The sequence below is a fragment of the Alnus glutinosa genome, chromosome 12 (genome assembly GCF_958979055.1).
Source record: "Alnus glutinosa chromosome 12, dhAlnGlut1.1, whole genome shotgun sequence".
NCBI lineage: Eukaryota > Viridiplantae > Streptophyta > Magnoliopsida > Fagales > Betulaceae > Alnus > Alnus glutinosa.
This window is the reverse complement of record NC_084897.1, coordinates 8,149,572-8,170,861: the sequence shown is the minus strand read 5'-3', so window position 1 is coordinate 8,170,861 and position 21,290 is coordinate 8,149,572. Positions and strand designations below refer to the sequence as shown.

The 21,290-nt window shown below is 40.1% G+C and overlaps 2 protein-coding genes and 1 non-coding gene across 3 annotated transcripts; 1 reads left to right on the top strand and 2 right to left on the bottom strand.

The window, feature by feature from the left end:
• Window positions 1-6,393: 6,393 nt before the first annotated feature.
• Window positions 6,394-8,356, bottom strand: LOC133851083 (vicilin Cor a 11.0101-like). The gene is made up of 5 exons (XM_062287387.1): window positions 7,796-8,356; window positions 7,538-7,713; window positions 7,103-7,459; window positions 6,756-7,017; window positions 6,394-6,586 (listed from the first exon to the last, which is right to left on the bottom strand). Exons 1-5 carry the CDS (start codon window positions 8,262-8,264, stop codon window positions 6,426-6,428), a joined length of 1,425 nt encoding a protein of 474 aa, XP_062143371.1. The 5' UTR covers window positions 8,265-8,356; the 3' UTR covers window positions 6,394-6,425.
• Window positions 8,357-8,596: 240 nt separating this feature from the next.
• TRNAK-UUU (transfer RNA lysine (anticodon UUU)) lies at window positions 8,597-8,669 on the top strand. The gene has a single exon. It is a non-coding gene; the product is annotated as a tRNA-Lys (tRNA).
• A 976-nt stretch (window positions 8,670-9,645) lies between these two features.
• Window positions 9,646-20,748, bottom strand: LOC133851071 (uncharacterized). Its single transcript, XM_062287375.1, has 6 exons — window positions 20,577-20,748; window positions 18,357-18,428; window positions 18,138-18,233; window positions 16,622-16,725; window positions 16,391-16,527; window positions 9,646-9,956 (listed from the first exon to the last, which is right to left on the bottom strand). Exons 2-6 carry the CDS (start codon window positions 18,414-18,416, stop codon window positions 9,874-9,876), a joined length of 480 nt encoding a protein of 159 aa, XP_062143359.1. The 5' UTR covers window positions 18,417-18,428; window positions 20,577-20,748; the 3' UTR covers window positions 9,646-9,873.
• Between the last annotated feature and the right edge of the window lie 542 nt (window positions 20,749-21,290).

The window sequence follows — 21,290 nt, the reverse complement described above, 5'->3', positions numbered from 1 at the left end:
AGTTAGGTGACAAGAAGTGAATTTTCTTCTCTCTACGCTCCTTTTCTCTAAAGTGCTAGAGGTGAAGCTTGTATCTGGTCCCTAGGGGCTGAGAGATTTGTTTTTTGTCTGTCACAATTCCTTCTCCCATTGTTCTTACACAAAGAATAATGGGATCCACGACTGATGAGTTGTCTAGTTTGTTGGGGATTTTTTTTCCCTCTTTGTAGAAGAAAGAAGTGATGTCCAGATTCAAACGCAAAAAGTGCACCCTTTGGTTGAAAAAGGAAAATCGTGTCTAGTTGGGAGAGTCATAGCCGATCATTTTGTTACAAAAGAAAACTCGAAACCGACTCTGATGAGAGCTTGGCGACTAATAGGAAATGTTTCCTTCAGATCGTTAGGGGAGAATACCTTTCTCTTTGCCTTCGAATATGAATGGGAAAAGACCTGAATTTTGGAAGGAAGACCCTGGGTTTTTGACGGCCACCTTGTATCGTTGCTGGAGTTTGATGGATTCATGGCAACATCGAAACTCATTTTTGAGAAAGCTACGTTTTGGGTACGTATGTATAATTTACCCTTAGCCTGTATGGGGAAGGAAGTGGGTTATCAAATAGGTGGCTCGGTTGGAGAAGTGGAAGTAGATGAAGATGGGGTGGGATGGGTGAGTTTTTGAGGGTTCGTATCCTTTTGGACCTCTCAAAACCCCTCTCTCGGGGTAGGATGATAGCACTCAATCACAAAACGGTCTGGATTGCTTTTCAGTATGAAAGGATCCCGAAGTTTTGTTTCAATTGCGGGGTGGTTCGCCATGGTAAAGGGGGGGGGGGGGTGCATGGCCGTTGGAAAGAGTGACCCAGATGGCAGAGGAAAGCCACAGTTTGGACCTTGGCTGCGTGCAAACCTCTCTAACAGAAGAATGATGGCAGGTGGTGGTTCAAAAGCCGTCAAGTTGGAATTTCGACCACTGGGAGAGATCAGAGCCATTTCAAATGTGGACGATCCCGATTTGGGAAACTGTCCGAATTTGGAAAGCAATCAAGGAGATCACAATGAGGAGGACGATTACGTAGAAGGAGCCTCTGAAGATGATTCGAATAAGTTTAAAACGGCTGAAATAGAGGAGAATGAGTCGAGCATGGCGAGGGCTGCTGTTACAGAGGAAATAATGCATGCAAATCTTCAATCAGCCAACGCATCTACATTTATGGAGAATAAGGAAGGTGAGGGGAGCCATAAAGAGAGGTCCTTTATACTTGGCGATTCCCTTCCTATGACTCCCCCAACTGGCGCCAAGTATATTGGCACGTGGGACAATTTAGTATTTTTCCTTAAAACCCAATCGAAGGATGCAGCTGGTGATGAAGTGAGTAACGTGGAAAAATCCACATGTGGAAATCTTTCGCTCTTCAACAGCAGCACACGTGGTACGTTCTCAGCAAGGCACCACCCATAAGAACCTTTCGGAAGAGGTTGCTGGTCCAAAGGGGTCTCACAAGTCAAAGTCCAAAAACTGCAATGTAGCTGTGTCTCTCTCAGAGAGTGAAGAGCCCATTGAAGGATGGAGACGTCGATCCCGTGCGGCTGGAAAAAACGTTTCTCTAGCTGTTCATGATTCAGCTACACCAAAGAAGCACAAAGCTGCTGAGGCATCTAAGGACAACAAGGCTGGTGGGTGTTAAAAAGGGAAGAAAATTTATGTCAAGAAAAGTTCTTTCACCGATGGGGGTTCGGTGGTGGCTGGGTCTTAGCCCCACCGTGCCCAATGATTGTTTTGAGTTGGAACTGCCAAGGGCTTGGGAACCCTCGGCCAGTTAGAGACCTTGGTTTTTTGATCAAGGATAAGAAGCCCAACCTGGTTTTTCTTATGGAAACCAAATTAATGAATAAAGAAGCTTTGTATCTCAAGAATAAATTTGGTTTTGATAATCTGTTCACAGTTGATTGCACAGGACGGAGTGGAGGTTTGGCCTTGTTTTGGAGAAATTCGGATGAGGTGGAAATTCAGAACTATAGCACATAACATATCTCGGCAGTCATTAAGGCTACCAATGATCGTCATAATTGGAGGTTTACCGGGTTTTATGGACACCCTGAAACTGCAAAGAGGAAAATTACTTGGCAGCTCCTTCATCACCTCTCCTCTTTTCAGCCCACTCCTTGGCTCCGTGTGGGTGATATCAATGAAATCACTCACCAAACTGAAAAATATGGGGCAGCAACCAGTTCTAGGGGTCAAATGGAGGCTTTCCAGAGAACATTGGATGAATGTAGATTGTGTGATTTGGGTTTTAAAGGCCCGAAATTCACTTGGCATAACGGAAGGGATGGGACAGCTTTCACAAAGAAGAGATTGGACAGGGGAGTTGCTAACCAAGAGTGGTGTGCTATACGTGCAGATGTGTAGCTCTCTGTTTTGGCAAGTAGAAGCTCTGATCATCATCCTCTGTTGGTGACTTTCGTAAACATGATGAAACCTTATGGAGAAAATGTAGGCAATTTTGGTATGAGGCTAGTTGGAGCAAAAATAGAGATTTCAAAAGCACCTTTCATCAGATTTGGCAAGCAAAGCCTACTGTCCAAGACAAATGGGCAAATATCCAGGGGAAAGCTTCATCACAGCCAGTACTCTATTAAAAAATGGGTCCGGAAGACAGAGAACAAGACTGAGGAACTTATCCAACAAAAGACTCGTGAATTTGCTGATTTGCAACTTTGAACTAATAGGGATAATATGGCAGAGGAAATCACTACCAAAAATGAATTACACTTACTCTTGGAGGAAGAAGATTTGAAGTGGAGGTAAGATCAAAGCAGAATTGGCTCAAATGTGGTGATAGGAATACAAAATTTCGTCACTCATGTGCTAACCAACGAAGTAGTAGGAACTTAATCTCAAACATCAAGGATGGGAATGGGCAACAATGTGCAAACCAACAGGAGATTGAAGCAGCTTTTATCAGTTTCTTCACAGATTTGTTCACTTCAAACACTCCCAGAGATATTGACCAGTGTACTCAGGCTATGGGGGGAACAGTCACAAAATCTATGAATCACTGATTAATGGCGTAGTTCACTAGGGAAGAAATTCATCAAGCTCTGTTTCAGATGGCTCCTCTAAAAGCTCCGGGGCCAGATGGATTTTCAGCTGATTTTTATCAGCAAAATTGGGAGACTGTCCAAGAGGAGGTATGTAGTGTTGTCCTCCATTTCCTAAATTCTAGGCTGATTGATGATAGCATAAACATTACTCATATTGCTTTAGTTCCTAAATGTAAAACTCCGCAAATTGTTTTTGACTTTCGGCTTATTAGCTTGTGTAATGTGCTTTTAAAATTGCTGCCAAAGTCTTAGCTAATAGGTTGAAATTAGTTTTGCCATTTATTATCTCTCCACAGCAGAGTGCTTTTATTCTTGGAAGACTTATTACTGATAATGTTCTAGCTACATATGAAACTCTTCATTCTATGCATACTAGGATGTGGAGTAAGACAGGTTTCATGGGGATTAAGCTAGATATGAGTAAGGCATACGACCAAGTGGAATGGGGTTTTCTGGAAGCTGTCATGCTGAGGTTGGGTTTCTATCCTAGGTGGGTTCATCTGATTATGGCTTGTACATCCTCAGTTACATGTGCCATTCTCATTAATGGACAATTGGTGGGACATATTCGGCCTTCTAGAGGGATCCGTCAGGGAGATCCCCTATCCCCTTATTTGTTTCTTCTTTGTGCAGAGGCCTTTAGCTCTCTTCTTCAGCAGGCTGAAAGAACTAGAAGCATCACAGGCATCCTTTACTTCCAAGATGGGGCCTAGAATCAGTTATTTATTTTTTGCTAATGACAGTCTCATTTTCTGCAAAGCCAACTCTGTGGAGTGGAGGAGACTCAAAATTTTTGGGTAGATATGAAGCAACTTCTGGACAACAATTAAATCTAAATAAGACTTCTATCTTTTTTAGTTGGAACACCAGTGAGGAGAGGAAACTTGAGATCACAACTTTATCAGGCCTCCAAGCGACCCAAAGATATGATACTTATCTTGGTTTGTCGGCTCTAGTAGGCAAGTCTAGATTTCAAGCATTCCAGGATATTAAAGACAAGGTGTGGAAGCGACTAAACAACTGGAAGTTCAAATTTCTCTCACAGGTTGGAAAGGAAATTCTCTTCAAGGCTGTTGTTCAAGCCATTCTCACTTACTTTATGAGTGTTTTCCTTCTTTTGTCAACGTTGTGTAAGGAGGTTAATGGTCTGATGCAAAATTTCTGATGGGGGCAGGGTGAGAAGAAGTCAAAGATACACTGGATGAGCTGGGAGCGTATTTGGGGGGGGGGGGGGGGGGGGGGGGGGGGGGTCCAAAGAGCCAAGGAGGTTTGGGGTTTCAAGATCTACATATTTTTAATCGAGCTCTATTGCTTCCTACACCCGCGTCTTTCAAGGTGCAATCTCCCATTCAAATCCTTCAGGCTGATCAGAAAGTTAGCTCCTTAATTGACACTAATACAAACTGTTGGAAACATGACTTGATCTCTAGGTACAGAGGCAGAAGCTCAGGTGATTTGCAATATACCTTTAAGCCCTCTTCAACCACAAGATAAGCTGATTTGGAGATGTACCACCAATGGGCAATAACGGTAAGAAGTGCTTATTACATGGAAAGAGAAGACCAAGCAAGCCAAAGGGGGTAATGCTCTCAACCACATTCCAGCTCACCAACTTGGCATCTGATTTGGAGCTTGCCCATTTCCAATGCGGTGAAGATGTTTCTTTGGAGGGTCTGCAATAACATTCTCCCCACAAAAGAAAATCTCCTCCAAAGGAGAGTGGTGATTGACAATCTTTGCCCTATTTGTACTCTTGCTATGGAAGCCACCGCCCACATTCTTTGGCATTGTCCTTCAGCCAAAGATGTGTGGTGTTCGGGTCCTCTTAGATTTCAGAAAAGAACCTTGGTGAGTTTAAATTTCAAATGTCTTTTTGAAGAAATGATTGACAGATTTGAGTATGAAGATTTGGCTCTTTGGGCCATTATTGCTAGAACTATATGGTTTAGAAGAAATTCGGTGATGCATGGTGGTTCTTTTAGCCCTTCGGAGAAGGTCATTAGAGAAGCTACTAGTACTATTTCTTTGGAGGAATTCAAAACTACTAACCTTGGTGAACATGATTTGGTACAAAGGCTACAAAGGGCTAGTTCGGATGCTTGGAAAAAACCTCCTCAAGGGGTGGTAAAGATGAACTGGGATGCGGCCATTAACAAAGTGGAAGGTTATACAGGTTGTGGGATAATAATCCGTGACTGTGAAGAGCAAGTTTTAGCAGCCAGAAGTACTACACAAGTTAGTATTATGGACCCAACTATGCTAGAGCCATGGGCAGCTTTATAGGCGTTATTATTTAGCAAGGAGATTGGTTTTTTTGATGTCATTTTGGAGGGACATGCCTTGCAAATAGTCACATCAATTTTCATGGAGTCTCCCAATTAGAGTAGATTTGGCCACTTTATTGAGGGAACCAAAGAACAAGCACTCTTATTTCGTTCTTTTAGTGTATCTTACGTGAGAAAAGAGGCAAATCCGGCATCACATTTACTTGCTAAAGCAGCTTCCACTCAAGCGCTAGATGATGTATGTTTAGATGATTTCCCTCATTTTCTGTTTGACATTGTTTTTAAGGAGGCTACTGCTCCTTTTTTCTAAATCTCTTTGGGAGGGGGGGGGGTTGTAATGGTTTTATATCAATGAAATAGGATCAAATGGTTAAAAAAAAGAAAAAAAGAAAAGAAAAAGGGAGACAGTTAGATTCTGAAGACGATGTTTTAAAGGGTTGCAATCCAAATGACAGTTACGATAGTTGTTTTCTTGGAAAAGAAAATTGAACTCATATTTAACACAAAATAGATACACTTGTCAACTGAATGAGATACCACATGTCACAATTATTGGCATATATATATATGAGATATGAAGTGCAGCGCTGTGTTGTCTACAAGTTGGAGGGCTGCTCGACCTAGTAGCTAGTGTGGGATTTGAGAAGCAAAGCAAGAGGCATTGGTGGCCAAGCTTTCCATTCGGATTTCTTTGTGCGTATTTGACATCTAAATATTATATTTACCAAATTTTAATTTAAAATCAATTTTATTTATTAACTTTATTTAATTTTTTAAATACTTTACTTACTGAATCTTAACTAGAATTCAAAATCAATAACAAGGATAAGATGATTTCGTTGTTTTCCTCTTTATGTTTGATTGACCAGCTTTCTAGGGTCCAGTATCATGCATGCCAAGCCATGGAGAGACAAGAAAGATACACAAAACTACTGGAAGTCTCCATTATTTAAGGTTAGTACTCCAGCATATATATACATATTGCACACTCGGTCACATATATCATACAAAACTAGTCTTCAACAGCTCTGATCGATTGGATAAAAGCCCCTCTCTTCATTCAAAAGCACGACCACGTTCCTCTTGTTGTTTGGTTGGTCCTGGAAGGAAGAACTCCTGTTCTTGGTTCTTGAAGATCCTTTCCACCTCTCTTGATGGCAAGTTGAAGGCCAACTCTTTCGCCTCCCTCTCAAACTCATTCACAATGTTCCCTTTCCCTAAAACAATTAACACCAAACAATCACGTCACTGTGCTACTTGTGTTAAATCGCTAGTTATACTCGATGAAACGTGCAACAAAAACAGAGTTCGAACTTCTCTCATATGAAATCACCAGTAATCTTAAAAGCAGCGTAAGGTGTATGATGGCGTGGGTATATATAATACCTGCGAGAGGGAACCTAAAGTTGCCATGGGCATTGACCTCGAAGCAGAGCACCTGCAGGTTATTATTCTGTGAAGCAATAACTGCAACCGGATGGCCAGCCGGGGCTACAAACACCACGCCGCGTCTCAAGCGCCCGCTAACCTTCTGGTAGCTTCCAGAGGAAGAAAGATGGGGACATGCCATTTCAAAGAACCCTTCACCTTCAATTACCACACAGATCTTTGTTGCCCTCGAGTTGTAGTAGGGACCAGACATAGCTCCCTATAGATTTGTTTCAAAATTTACAGTTATTTCCGTAAGTAGAAAAGGTAATGGAAAGAGAGCAGGCTCGAGAGATTTTGATTACTTTGGTTATGTTAGCGAAGGAGACCATGAGGTCCAGGTCTTGTAGCTGCTTGTGATCGTCGGGATGGGCTTCGTAGAGACGACCAAATTGGTTTGACTGAGAAGGGTGTTTGTGGAAAAGATTGACTGGACCGCCGCTTGATTCGCCTCCAAAAGGCCAAATGCGAGGGGGACCTTCCTCGTGTTGGCTCATGGCCCGGATTTGTTGTCTGGAGGCCTTCACAATACTTCCTTTCCTCTGTTCCCCAAATATCTTCTCCAGCTGATCCCTTCGTACCTTCAAAGCCGCCTCAAGAACCTCCCAGCTGAATGCCCTGTAAAATGATTCTGGGTCTTCGCCACCTGCCCCATGGAATGCCTACAATACCACACCAGTTATTTCACTTTATTTTGTTGGAAATGAAAAGGCTATATGTACTCTTTTTTCTTTTTTTACCTCAAAATGGCCAGGAACAGACACGGGTTGGAGGATTTTGACAATACAGAGCTTCTCATTCTCATCCCTGTTGATCATATAAACAGGTGTCCCTGCTGGAACCCTTACGATATCTCCATGTTCCACGTTAAAGCTCTCTCTCTTCTCCTCCCTCACCATTGTAATTGTTGCTCGCCCTGCTCATGATACAAAACAATACAAGAAATAAATAAAAATGAAGAATTCAAAAATTAGTGGAAATTAAAGAAAATTACGTACCCATGGCAACAAAGAGAACAAGTTCAGCATCAAAATGGGCTGGAGCAATGAATGTGTGAGGGTTTGCTTCCAGAATCGCCACGCGATAATTCTCAATCCCGCGAAGTAGTTTTGACCTCTTTGTGAACTTCTCAAGGACCTGAACTCTGCCTTCCTCTGTTCTAACTCTGTCTTCAAAATGCTTATCTTCGAAAACATAAGGATTCTCCTCTCTTTGGGTCTCCTCCTCCTCCTCCTCTCTACTATTTCCCTCTCCTCTCCTCCTTTCATGCTGTCCCCTCTCTCGCTCTTTTTTCTCTCTAATGTACTCCTCACAACTTCTCTCACACTCTTCCTTCTGTTGCTCATCGAACTGTCTTTGGTGCTTGCACTGGTGCTTGCACTGGTGGAGCTCCGGGTCTTGCTTGGCCAGAGCTAAACCAGCACTTATAACTAGGAGAGACAAGAGTAAAAGAGCTTTGAGCGCCATACTTGCGAAGATTTTCGTTGCTGATGAAGAGGGTGAAGATGCCAGTGACCTATTTATAGTGTTAGCAGAGAGGAAGATGGGTGGGGATGAGAATGGGGAAGGGAGGCCATGCATGAGGACGAGTGTACCTTTCGTGTCAATCAAAGGAGAATAGCTAGGACGATGAAGACTTTAAAAATTGTCTTTTGGCATCATTGTAGCAAATCATTTAAACGCAAAACGACGAGTAGCTTTCTCTTTGTCTGGAGTCTTCACGTGTACGGAAGACAAGGAAGCTAGCGGACGATCCAAACTGGATCTATTTTTATAAAACTAAAAGTGAAAGGCATCTAGCCGTCTTAGCTCAGCTGGCAGAGCGCATGGCTTTTAACCATGTGGTCGTGGGTTCGATTCCCACAGACGGCGTGTGTGTATTTTCACGTAAGATGTGTTTCCGAAATTATTTGTATCAAATTTTAACAAAAAAAAAAAGAAAAATTAAATAAAAAGAATTTACAGTGGCATTATCCTGTAGAAAATGAGCCTCGAAAGTCAAAGTGGGCTTCTTTCTGCCTACCCACATCCTCTCGCATCCTTTCCCCATTCCTCCAACGAATTTCCCTATTTTTCTCTCATTCAGCCTAAAATTCATCGCGTCATTTAAGATTAAACAATGCCACTCAGCCACAACAGCCCCCCTTCAGTTCGATTTTTAATCTTTTACCGACTGACGACGACTAACCTAATGAATGCAGTGATGGTGGTTGCAAGGTTAGGCATGCACAAAGAATAATATTTGGTCGAAGGAAAAGTTAGCTAGCTGTACGGTGGCAAAAGGATGACAATATTGGTGGTCGAGAGTAGGGCTGAGTAGCAACTTTCTTAGGCCAATTTGAATCCTTATCAATGGTCAAACCGAAGATTGTCGATTGCAGGTTTTACTAACCGGCCAACAGACCAAGGGGGTTGGCCTCCGAACCAAACCAACTCCCTTGGGTTTAATTTTTAACCCTTTATTGACCAACTGATGTAATGTGTAGATCGCCGATGGTAGAGGGGCAGAGGCACAACAATAGGGGCAAAGGAGTGGCGAGTCCCAACAAGAAGCACCAAGGTAGGCGATGTTATGCAACAAGAAAAGGTTAAGCAATGCGATAAGGTAAAGAGATGCCTCAAAGAGAGGCAAGGTGAGGCAGACATATGCTGCTGCAGATTTAATATGTAGTTCAAAAACCCATAACATTTCAAAAGGGATATAATAAAGGTTCTTTTTTTTTTTAAAAAAGAAAAAAAAAATTAATCCAGAATTCAAGGTATAACCTATGCCAGTCAGTAGCTGAGAGCATTCCAGTCAGTGGCAGAAAAATCAGGTGGTCCATGCGAGAGCTTAGCAAGTCATATAGTTGAGAATGACTTAACATAATAAATTTAAACCTAAGAGATTTAATAACATCCCAGCCATTTTACCTACACTGCATTAGCCGAATAACAACAAAGAGGAAGCAGGGTTCGATTTGAGAAACTCCCAATCATTCACCATACAAGTGAGAACTAAGATGCACTCCCAAACTCTGCAACATCTTCGAGTTTTAATTTCTCACTATAAAAGTTGAACAAGAAAATAGTTCTCTTAAAGGTCAGGCATGCCCGTCCCTGTTTTAGCATCATAAGTCTTCTCCAACACGAGATCCATTGGAGTATCCTTCGGACCAGCTGCAAAAACAAACAACAATCAACAAACAGTGCATCAGATTATCAGCAGAGAAAAGGAAACACAATGTGCTATGTTCAGAAGCAACTTTATAGAACAAAGAATCAACTTTGGAAATCCTTTTAAATGTTTCCCATTCTTTCTTTCTTTCTTTTTTTTCCTTTTTTTCCAAGGTTAGACCTGAATTCTGAATCTATTTCCTAAGCGAATATCCATATTCTGGCAAACATAGCTACTGAAGGAGGCAGCTGAGCAGCCCTATCAGTACCAAGTCACAACCTTGACTATTTTGGCTACTATTAGGCAACGGGTGTTTCAAGACATGCTACACTTGTGCCTTAAAGCTTTGCTACTGATTCTATAAGATACAGTAGATATAAAACAGAGAGGGAAAAGAAAACATACATAGATTGCGAGGCACACAATTGACACACAGCCATTCATGTTCCTATGTAGTCTATCATACGCATAGAGTGTATTCTTAACTCAATTTAACTAAGACTTAATTCCAATTAATCGGTGTAAACTTTAAGAATCCTCATGAACTAATTGGAATCGACAATATATATTAATTTCCTTCATTATATCCTATCTAAGATTTTCTGTCATATCCCTTTTACCATATCCTTCTTTAGTACTTCTACCCACATTCTTTTGAGCCCTACTCCACCTTTTTTCACTCTGCTAACTTGAATTAAGCCTTTCTTGCTGACGCATTAATTGTTCTCAGTTGCAGATGATATCTAAATGACTCTTCCTCATCTTTTTATTAATAGGAGCCACCCTCATCATTGAACAAATGATTTCAATCCTGATCTTACCTTTCCTATTATTCTCTCTCATCTATTTGATCATTTCGAGTACACTCATTTTATGAACATGTTTTAGAACGCCCCAATATAAGTATGTAGTGTCCTAATATGGTTTGTTGTGCATATATGTACAAAATTTTCTTTAATTGTTTATGATTTTTTTTTTTTTTGTTTTGATAAATAGGAAAAGAAATAGCATTAAAAAAGCGTAAAGGCTCCCTAAGCATACAGGGAGCATACAAGGACACCAAAACAAAAGAAAAACAGAAAACAAAGGAAGAACACCCGAAAAAATCCAAAAGACAAAAGAAAGGCTACTTTAAAGCCCCAACCTCTTGCCTCTAACCTGGCCAGAACCAACACCCCTAGCATCGAAATTGATCGAGCATTCTAGATTTTTAACCTCACTTTTTCCTTTTTGCTTAGGAACAGAGACAGTGCTGCCTCTCATCAACTAAAGTCAAGAAATCCAAAAAACCCTTCTCAATCCCCTTGAAAGAAACCCCCATCGTGCGAAAACACGATCTAGCATCTTGCACGACCCTGGGGTATACAACCCCTCCCTCCGGATCACCCTCCTTCGAAGACCCAAGAAGACCGTTGGTCCCTCCAAGACATACCAGGTAAAAACTAGGGAGAACACCTATACACCGAGGAGAACGGCCTCGGTGGAAACAAAACCCACTGGAAAGAGGGAGGGAACCCCACCCCCCCCCCCCCCCCCCCCCCCACGCCAAATAGATACGAAAAAGCAGACCCAACACCACTATACAAGGGTTGGGCAACCGAAACCCCTCTCCCACCTAGCGTTGTCGAGGACTGGTCCACGACCCCGATAGGGGGTTGAGAAGGAACACCCAAAAACTGCATTATCAGAACATTGATCGCCACCACAGCCTCAGCAATCAGAGAAGCGTACACCTATGCTACACTGCCTTTCTTCGCTTTCCGCTAATATCTCTGCACTGCTTGGATTTAGACGAGGAGATGGGAGCCCCGCACAACAACATCACCAGACAAAACAAGCGAAGCCTTTCACCCAAGGCAGCCGCCTCCTTCGAGGAGAGAAAGGATTTCCAGAGCACAGAAGGCGCCAAACCTATGTTTGATGAGCACCTCATCGAGAAACCCATGTCTACCTGCGGCGGATAGAAGAGCTCAGCTGCAGGAAATGACGGAACAGCACCTGAAGAGCAACCCAAGGCTGCTTGCTGCGGAACAGCAGCATAAAACTTCTCCAATACGGCTGCCGATAAAAGAAACCTTCGGTAGAGTCGACGTGCACAAAAGACACCGAGATCTCAACTGACGAACAACACAAAGCTTCCGTCCCCGAACAAGAAGAACCAACGATGGCCACCGAAGACGCCGAAGACACCGAGCCTAAAGTCGTACCCGGACTCAAGCTCAAACCCACAGAAAATGCGTTGAAACCATGAACCGGATCAAGACCTGATTTAGTGGTCTTCTTAAAATAGGGCCTATAGCCCACCCTACTCGAGCCCTTAAAAGCATCTGGCCCAACCCAAAACAACTCTTAAACAACCAGCCCAACCAAAGCCTGCCCAACATCCACTTTGGCCCAAAAGAGGAATACAAGCCCAATTAGCCCTATGCCCACAAGCCCAAACTAGCCACGCTTCAAAAATATTGGGAAGCTTCCTAAAAACCCCAAACTCCTGCACTAATGCGTCCACTTCAAGCTCAACATCATCCACTACAACCCTCTTGTTTGAGCATGCCAAACTGCACCCTTTGGAATCTCGTAGCCTGGAGCCATCAGCATGAAGGTCTTTACCCAGAGGACCATAAGAGGACCTCTCCATTGTGAAGCAATCCATCGCCTACTAAATCATCTCCTACTCCTGACCTAGCAGAATGATCTTCTCCACCTTGCACCAGACCACCGCAGCCATCTGAACTAGAGGCCTGCGATCTAAGACAATTGCTGACAAGCACGGCACCTCCGCGAATGACAGAAAGCCCGTGACCTTACCCAATCTCTTCCCCAATAAAGCGCCAATAGAAGATGAAGACACCACCATGGTTTCAAAAAAAAAGCCAAAGCTTTGCTCAGCTCCCCAAAAACACGACCCCAACTCCGCCCGTCACGGCCTTCAGGAAACAAAATCATTCCTCTCTGCCCACCCACGGTGTACACCGCCACCTCCAAGAACTGGCCGAAACTATCCCCACCTCTTTGAATGATGGTCCCTTCAAGCTCTCCCTGAAGGAGTTAACAAAATCCTCAGAACCAGGATTTCGCAACACCTCTTCCACCATCGACAACAACCAAGCAACGCAACGCGCGCCCAGCAGAACCACCCCTGAGAAACCATTCCTCCTTTTCACCACCGAGAAGATGAAAGATTTAGTCTCCACAAAGAACCAGCTCTCTATACCCAACCGCACACAACAACCCCCGAAGGGGTTTGCAGCCGCTATGCGCTGCTCACATGGCTGATATCCAAAGTGACGTAAGCTTTCTAGAAACAACAAACGAGAAACTAACCCAACCCAAAACCTAGGCCATCGTTAGGATCCAGAAGCACCCACCCCAGCACAAAGGGTCACTGGAAAACCTGTCAAAATGCTCATTGAATGTGTGACTGGGCTTGTTTATGATTATTTTTAACAAAATTTTAATTCACCCATTTTAACATCCAAAGTTTCAATGCATTTTTGTACCTTCATTTCAAACAAGGACTATTGAATAACTAGCTTTATGGCTGCTAGTCAAAATTCACAATGTTATATAAGAAAACTCGTGTATCTAAATCTTTCCCTAGAAAAAGCTACATATTCTTTTTTAGGTGAATGTTGCAAGAGATCCTTAAGACCAAAAAGTGAGGTTGTGGCCTCAAGCTGCACATCTGATGGGTTATGTCTAACTTGTGGAGAGGTTCTCGTGTTATCAAAACTCAGGAATGTTCTATTAATTCGATGTTAGGGGAATGGGTTCTAGTCGGGATAGGGGCAAGAAGATGGGGGTTTGATGTAGTTTTCTTCTATTGGGTTGTTCGGGTGTTTTTTTTTTTTTTTTTTTTTTTTTTTTTTTTTTTTTGTCCTTTTTGTATACTTTCTGTATGCTTAGGGGCGCCTTTTACGCTTTTTTAATAATATTTTGTTTATTACCTATAAAAAAAAAAAAGATCTGCATGATACCTCAAAATAACTAATCACAATATGGGCTCTCTTTAATTGCTTAAATAGTGCAAATTAACCTACTGCGCTGGTGTGCCATAATATCCTTCACTCAAATTGTTGACATCCTCATTAGACTCTCATTGCACTATATACTCCCAAGCCACATGGTATACCATGTACACTTTAATACTTATTGTCATGAAGTGGGGACATGCTAGCTATGTCTTTGCAATATCCTAAAATGACTAATTAAAATGGGGCTCTCCATAATCATTTATATAGTCCAGATTGATCTAATACCATCCAATATGGAACTTAAAAAAGACTCGCACAATTCCTTCACAAACCAATATGGGGAATAACATGTATATTCTGTTAGAAAATAAAGAGCCGTTGCAACATATATCTCCTTGATTTCCTCTCCAATATCTTTCTTTATTTTCCTACCTGATTTCTCAATATTTTCCACTTTAATATTTCATGATTGTGTGCCATAATTAGTGGGATGTGCTCCCCTCTATTAGCCTATATATTTATATCATTTGTAATCAAAAGCACTCAATGAAATAAGAAGCAATGCAATCATTTTCTCTTCTTCCCTTCTATCTCTTCTATTTTATTTTACATGGTATCAGAGCCCTTTGGCTAACACCTCACGATCTTGGTTTCTTCTTCGCTGTAGCACACTCTTTTAGCCTTTTTATCAAACACGTCTCACCCATCACATGGTTCTGCCTAAAAACGGAGCTTCATCTCTGTCACTCCCAACATCCCAACTCCATCCACACAGAAACTCTCCTAGTTTCTAATCTATCTCAGTTTTCATCTTCATTTCCCAAAATTTTCTCACTCAAAAACTAAAAAAATAAAATGCATATCACAGTCCCTTGCCGCAAAGTTTGTGTGCTCCACTGCAGCACCACCCCTGGCGTCTTTTCCAACATCCTTCCCCGACGACTTCTCCACCGGCCAAGTCTCCCACCTCTGCCACTGTCTACGGCTGCGAATCCTCTAGTTTTCGTGCCTTCTCCATCCACTGTGAACTATCCTTCTAAGGTTGTCCACAAGTTGCAGTTTCTTTTTTTTGGTTTTATTTTATGTCTACCGACGTTTTTTTTTTTTTAAGTCCATTTTTCTTTTGTTTGTTTTGTCTAGTGCTATACTATGAAGAAGATGTTGCACCAAAAAAAAAAAAAAAGAACAAAAAAGAAAAACAAAAGAAGAAGATAAAGAAAGAAAAGAAAAGAAAAAAAGAAGAAAAATCTCTCTTTGGCCCATAGTTGGCCCTTCTTTTCTTTGGCCTATTGTTAGCCCAATTTCTAGCTTGAGGCAAATGTTCAAAGGCCTAAACTCATTTAAGCCCATTATTGACCCTCTTCTCTTTGGCCCATTGTTGGACCAATCTCTTATTTGTGGTAATGTTTCAAAACCTAAGCCTGTCTTTAATTTCCTTTGGCCCATAGTTAGCTTTATTTTCTGTCACTCCCAACATCCCAACTCCATCAACACAGAAACTCTCCTAGCTTCTAATCTATCTCAGTTTTCATCTCCATCTCCCAAAATTTTCTCTCTTTCACTCAAAAAAAAAAAAAAATGCATATCACAGTCCCTTGTCGCAAAGTTTCTGTGCTCCACTGCAGCACCACCTTTGGCGTCTTTTCCAGCATCCTTCCCCGACGATTTCTCCACCGGCCAAGTCTCCCACCTCTGGCACCGTCTCCGGCCGAGAATCCTCCAGTTTCCGTGCCTTCTTTTCTTTGGCCCATTGTTAGCCCAATTTCTAGCTTGAGGCAAATGTTCAAAGGCTCAAGCTCATTTAAGCCCATTGTTGCCCCAATCTCTTGTTTGTGGTAATGTTTCAAAACTCAAGCCTATCTTTAATTTCTTTTGGCCCATAGTTGGCTTTATTTTTGGCCTTTGAGGTATAGTTTGCAAACCCGAGCCAACACACAAAAAAAAAGGGTTTCATGATGATGATCCGACGTAGAAAACAAAATGAAGTTCCTCCCATCAGTTTGCGGGGGAGTGTTAGAGAATAAAGAGCCGTTGCAGCATATCAAGAATATCTTATTGATTTCCTCTCCAATATCTTTCCTTATTTTCCTACCTGATTCCTCAATATTTTCCACTTTAAATTTCCAGATTGTATGCCATGATTAGTGGGATGTGCTCCCCTCTATTAGCCTATATATTCATATCTTTTGTAATCAAAAGCACTCAATGAAATAAGAAGCAATGTAGTCATTTTCTCTCCTTCGTGTTCTCTTCTTCCCTTCTATCTCTTCTATTTTATTTTACATATTCTCCCTATAATTGCAGAGTCAAACATAACGTGCGAATGCAAATTGGCAGAGTAGTCTCTGATCACAAGTTGCAGTAAAGAAAACCAATACACCTAAAGAATAACAACCAAGATACCAAAATAACTTAAAATCAAAATTTAGAAGGGAGGAAGGGATTAAGCTTCAGATAAGTACCAATTGTAGGCCTTGGTGTAGTCCTTATCTTCAAGATTTCAGGACGGGGTATTATGGATTCAGATGTTCCCAAACCTCTCGATACTCTTACTTTAGTGCCATCTTCAAGATATTTAACACCAACCTTACATGGCTTCCTGCATAAGTAAACATCCGCTTCCTGAGAAAAAGATGTAAAACAAAGAAAAGAACACCAAAGATTGTGAAATCAAAAGCCTAGTCATTCCATACCCTGTCACAGGGTCAAGAACTTGAACATTTGACGCATGCAACGGTGCTTCAACTGTAAAGATCCCACCCTCGTGACCTTGCCCTTGTTTGATATGTTTCTTTACCTACAAAAGGGCATAAAAAGATGATGAGAAGGAAATATGTATAGCAAAGATATGTCTAATGCATGTTCGTTATGGCATGGAATTTATATGGTTTTTAAGAAAGAATGAATGCGCAGGTGATGACAAGCAAGAACCAAAAAGTCCTAATCAATTAAAGCAACAATATTATAAAACATCACATATATGTATATTTCTTAATTTATGTATTTAAAAAATATCATGCCACCAAGTTCTTGCCTAGATGGTACTATTCCAGCTCCAAATGCGTGCATGCAGTGCCCTTGAAATGGTCTTTTCAGTATTAAGTCATCTTCTTTCCCACTTGTGAAGTTCTCTTTTGTCTCTTTAAGTCATTAACGAGAAAAAAACATGATATAAGCAAGGAGAATGGCATAAAGTCACACAAGAATAAGAGGCAATGAACCCACAATTTTTTTTGACTCATTTTTAATCTAGAAAGCTACTGCAGATTCCAATAAATAGTGCCTTCTAAGTAAATTGATTTTCTTTATTAAGTATGTAGATTTTTTTATAACACCGGTACCTTATGTTAGTAGCAGTGAGTTTGTTACTAGAAGAACTTAACAAAGACTAGTCAGATAAACTATGTAGAGGATGGTGGAACAGTTCAAAGTTCCAAAGAACATAGAAGATTAAAATATCATGAAAAAGAAGCAAACTTATCACTAAAATGTGGAAAAATATTTGCTTCAGAAACATTCAATTCAGGGCCTAATTTGAAAACCGTGTTACAAGCTACAGTCACTATTTGCTGATTCAATAGAATAAGAATTAGGATCCCCTACAATTGGGTGCCCGAATTGCACAGCAGTAGAGCCCATCTGGCCCAGGCAGCCTGGAGTGCGGGGCCCACCTGCCCGGCCCAGCAGCCACCCCTTCTCTGTGGGCTGCCCGAATTGCAGTGCAATTCGTAGACACCAATTGTAGGGATTCCAATCTATAGAATAACAGCTACAAAATAAACTTGAGACATGTCTTGCAAATAAATGCTTATTGGATTTAATCACCATACTACATTTTTAGGCGAATTCTCTAAAACCTAGCTTCACATCATATTGATCTCTTTTGCTTTCTTTTTCTTATTTTTTCCTTCTAAATTCAAAGCATAAAGCATTCTAAAAGAGATCTGAGCATGCATTCACCACAGCGGCTCTACATTGGTACACATTGGAAGTTTTTGGCTATTACAAACCATAAGAGTGCCATGTTTTGTCATAAAAAACCAACGACTTCAGAATCTTAATCAATTCAAGTTATCCAGTTTTACTTGCTAATATAACTAGAATCAATTAAAACAATCTCAATATGAATGGAAGAACACCTTAACAATTTTCCTCAGCAACAAGTAAACCATATAATAATCAGTTTAATTAAAATGAACAATTACTCACCAAATTCTTTCCCTCAACAATAACCCGATTCTGCGAGCGAATTACACGCTTAATAACACCCATCTCGCCTTTGTCTTTGCCCCTTATAATCATCACCTACAACAATTAAGTCCAAACAATGCAAATTGAAAGAGCAAACAATAAAAATAACAAAAAACAAAAATCATAAAATACATTGAAAAGAAGAGTTGAAATGATCTTAGATTGCTTTTCTCTTACATTATCTCCTCTGAGAATCCTCCAGTGCCTAATAAGTTTCTGAGCCGCTTTCCAACCCATTTCGAGCTCACCCTGTTAGAAGCACGAAAAGGAAAAGCAGAAAATGAAATCATTTTCACAATTTCAAGAAAATGTTGGTTTGATTTTTGGACAAGGTGAACAATTTCGTTTCAATTGGAATCGGTTAAGAGGAATTTTAGAAGGTAGAGATTACCTTAAGTGTGAAACACCCAAGCTACAAGTGTTGGGTTTGGTTGTTTGGTGCGTTTCTCTCAGTTCTCAAGCTTTAGTTTGGCGTAGGGTTTTGAGTTATGCGCCCTTAGAGCATTCCTGGTGAACTACCTATTCTTTAGCTAAAATTTGGCTAGAAAACTCAACTTTTCTAGTTTAGCTAGCCACTTTTCAAAAGCAGCCCACAACAAACTCCCTAAATCTCTCTTTATCCTATTTAAATATTATTTTTTATTATTTCTTTATTGTTTATTTATTTTTATGGTAGTTGGAAGGATTTTGATTCTTTGGAGCTTCATCAAGATCCCTAGAGGCTTGATCTGGTGCAACAATTGCTCCTACCATACTTGACACTATTTGTGTTGCTGAAGAAATAACTTGTAAAGCATCCATTGCTATAAGAACCAAAATGCTACCCGTTTTCTATATTTTCACTAATCAAATAAATATTCTCAAAACAATAAATGTTTTTTTTTGATAGGCAAGAGATCAATTTTATAAAAAAATGCATAAGGCGGCCCTTGGTACACTAGTAGTATACAGGGAAAACACCTATCTAGAGATAAAAAAGCGAGTGAGGAAGTCAGAAAAAGAAATATACAAAGGATGGACATAAGCCGAAGTCCAACAATACAAAGAGTGATAGAGCAAAGAAAAGATCTCTTCTCAAAACAATGATCAAAGTGATCCCAAGAAACCTTGATGCACACTAATTGATCCAATGTGAAACATCTATGACACAGATTTTCTTAACATAATTCATGATGATTACTTGTGGATTGTAATGCTCTAACAAAATTGAGAAGACATGTACTCACCCAGAACCTGGAAATTAACCAGCAACAATAATGACCCAATTTGTCTAAATGGAACATAAATATAAAATTATGATCAAAGTTCTTCGCAACATTCAAAACAAATTTTATAGGAACTAATAAATCAACTAATGTCGCTCCCGAAGCCTATGACGATCAATCCAACAACCAATAATAAACTATATAAAAAGGCTCACACAGACCAACGCATACCATAAGGATATATCAAGTTCCACCAAGATGACAAAATAGAGAAACTTGAAATCTCCAATCAATTATTCCATTTTGCAAAGATCACCACCCATCAACAACCATAAATTTCCAGGACAGAACAGACATCAATCAAACTCAAGTCTTCAAAATGCTTTAAAACTATCAATATCCAAATAAGCAGTCAACCATTCCTTAAAAACAAAACGCAGTTGTTTAAATTCCATTCAAATTAGCAATCAAACCATCCACAAGAAGATCATTGAACTCTTAATCTGCAAAACCGTCAATTAAAATCAAAACCCAGTTCATTAAAATAGTTCGTCTATCATATTTCAAAATGGTCCAAACCCAGCTACCAGGGTAGGAAATTGAAAAACTTTCAACGTTCAAGAAGAAAATGAGAACTAAACATGCATTAAAATTTAAAGCAAAAGTTAAAGAAGGATTGTCTTACCTTGAAGGCCTGGAGGAAACTCAGAAAGCTGTATAAATGGAAAAACTGCAGCTTCGAATATCATTTTCTTTTTCTATTTGATTAAGATTGAAAACTGAAAGAAATATCCAATGGCAGCAGATTTGGAACAAAAAATTGACAAATCTTTCCATGGGTCTATCGATTGAACCACAAATTCCATGGGTATTACTACAAATCGAAAACCATCAAATATATTATCACCCAATCACAGATTAATCCAAAACCGGTATCAACAGCGAACTAATTTCGTGAATATTTAAGTGGTTTTCGGTTTTCACTCCAAGTTTCCAACATCAACAGAAAATATATAGAATCGTCTTATGGGTATATCAAATAAGCTATAAACTTCATCATTATCATCCAAAAATTTGAAACTAAGGAACCCACAGTATCACTAATCAATTCTTGAAGCAAGACAAGAGGAAGAAATTGAAAAGAAAGAACATGAGAGAGAGAGAGAGAGAGAGACGAGAGAGAGAACATTACCTCAATTTTCCTCCTCCTGATGAACGTTGGCTGAGAGATTTGCAGAGAACTAGAGGCTCCGTATAGGCGCGGGCGTGAGAGTGAGTGACAGTAAATATAAAAACGTAAAGAATGGGATAGCAAAGTTAATTGTTCGGCAAATTTGGTGACGGCTCTGACAAAAACTAAAATGCAGAGCGGTGAACCTATTTGACGGAGGGCGGTTTTTTTTTTTTTTTTTTTCGGAAATTAGCCAAAATCTGGTTTAAAGTAGGGCTTTCCAAGCTCATTGGCGATGCTTTTACGACAAATATTACTCGGACAAAAATTTCTTATAAATTAATTTGTAAGAAATTTTTTACAACTCATATATAAAAATGGCACGTGTCTTTGTGAGAAATACATATTTTTTTTATTAATGCTATTAAAAAAGTATGTAAGAAGCATATATTTTTTAAATAATATATGCTTCTCACATGCCAATGAACATATATCAATCTTATATGTAGGTTGTAGAAAATTTTTTACAAATTAGTTTGTAGAAATTTTTTGTCCTTTTATTCAGCTTTCTAAATTTAGTTTCTATTTTTTTTTTTTTTAAGGCCAAAAGAAGATCTTCTTTATTTTTATTTTTTTAATTTGGATGTTTAAACCCTTTCGATTGTTATTTATTTATTTTCTCTTTACATTCTTTCTTTTATTTTTTTTCTTTTTCACAATGTGCTCTTCTTTCTT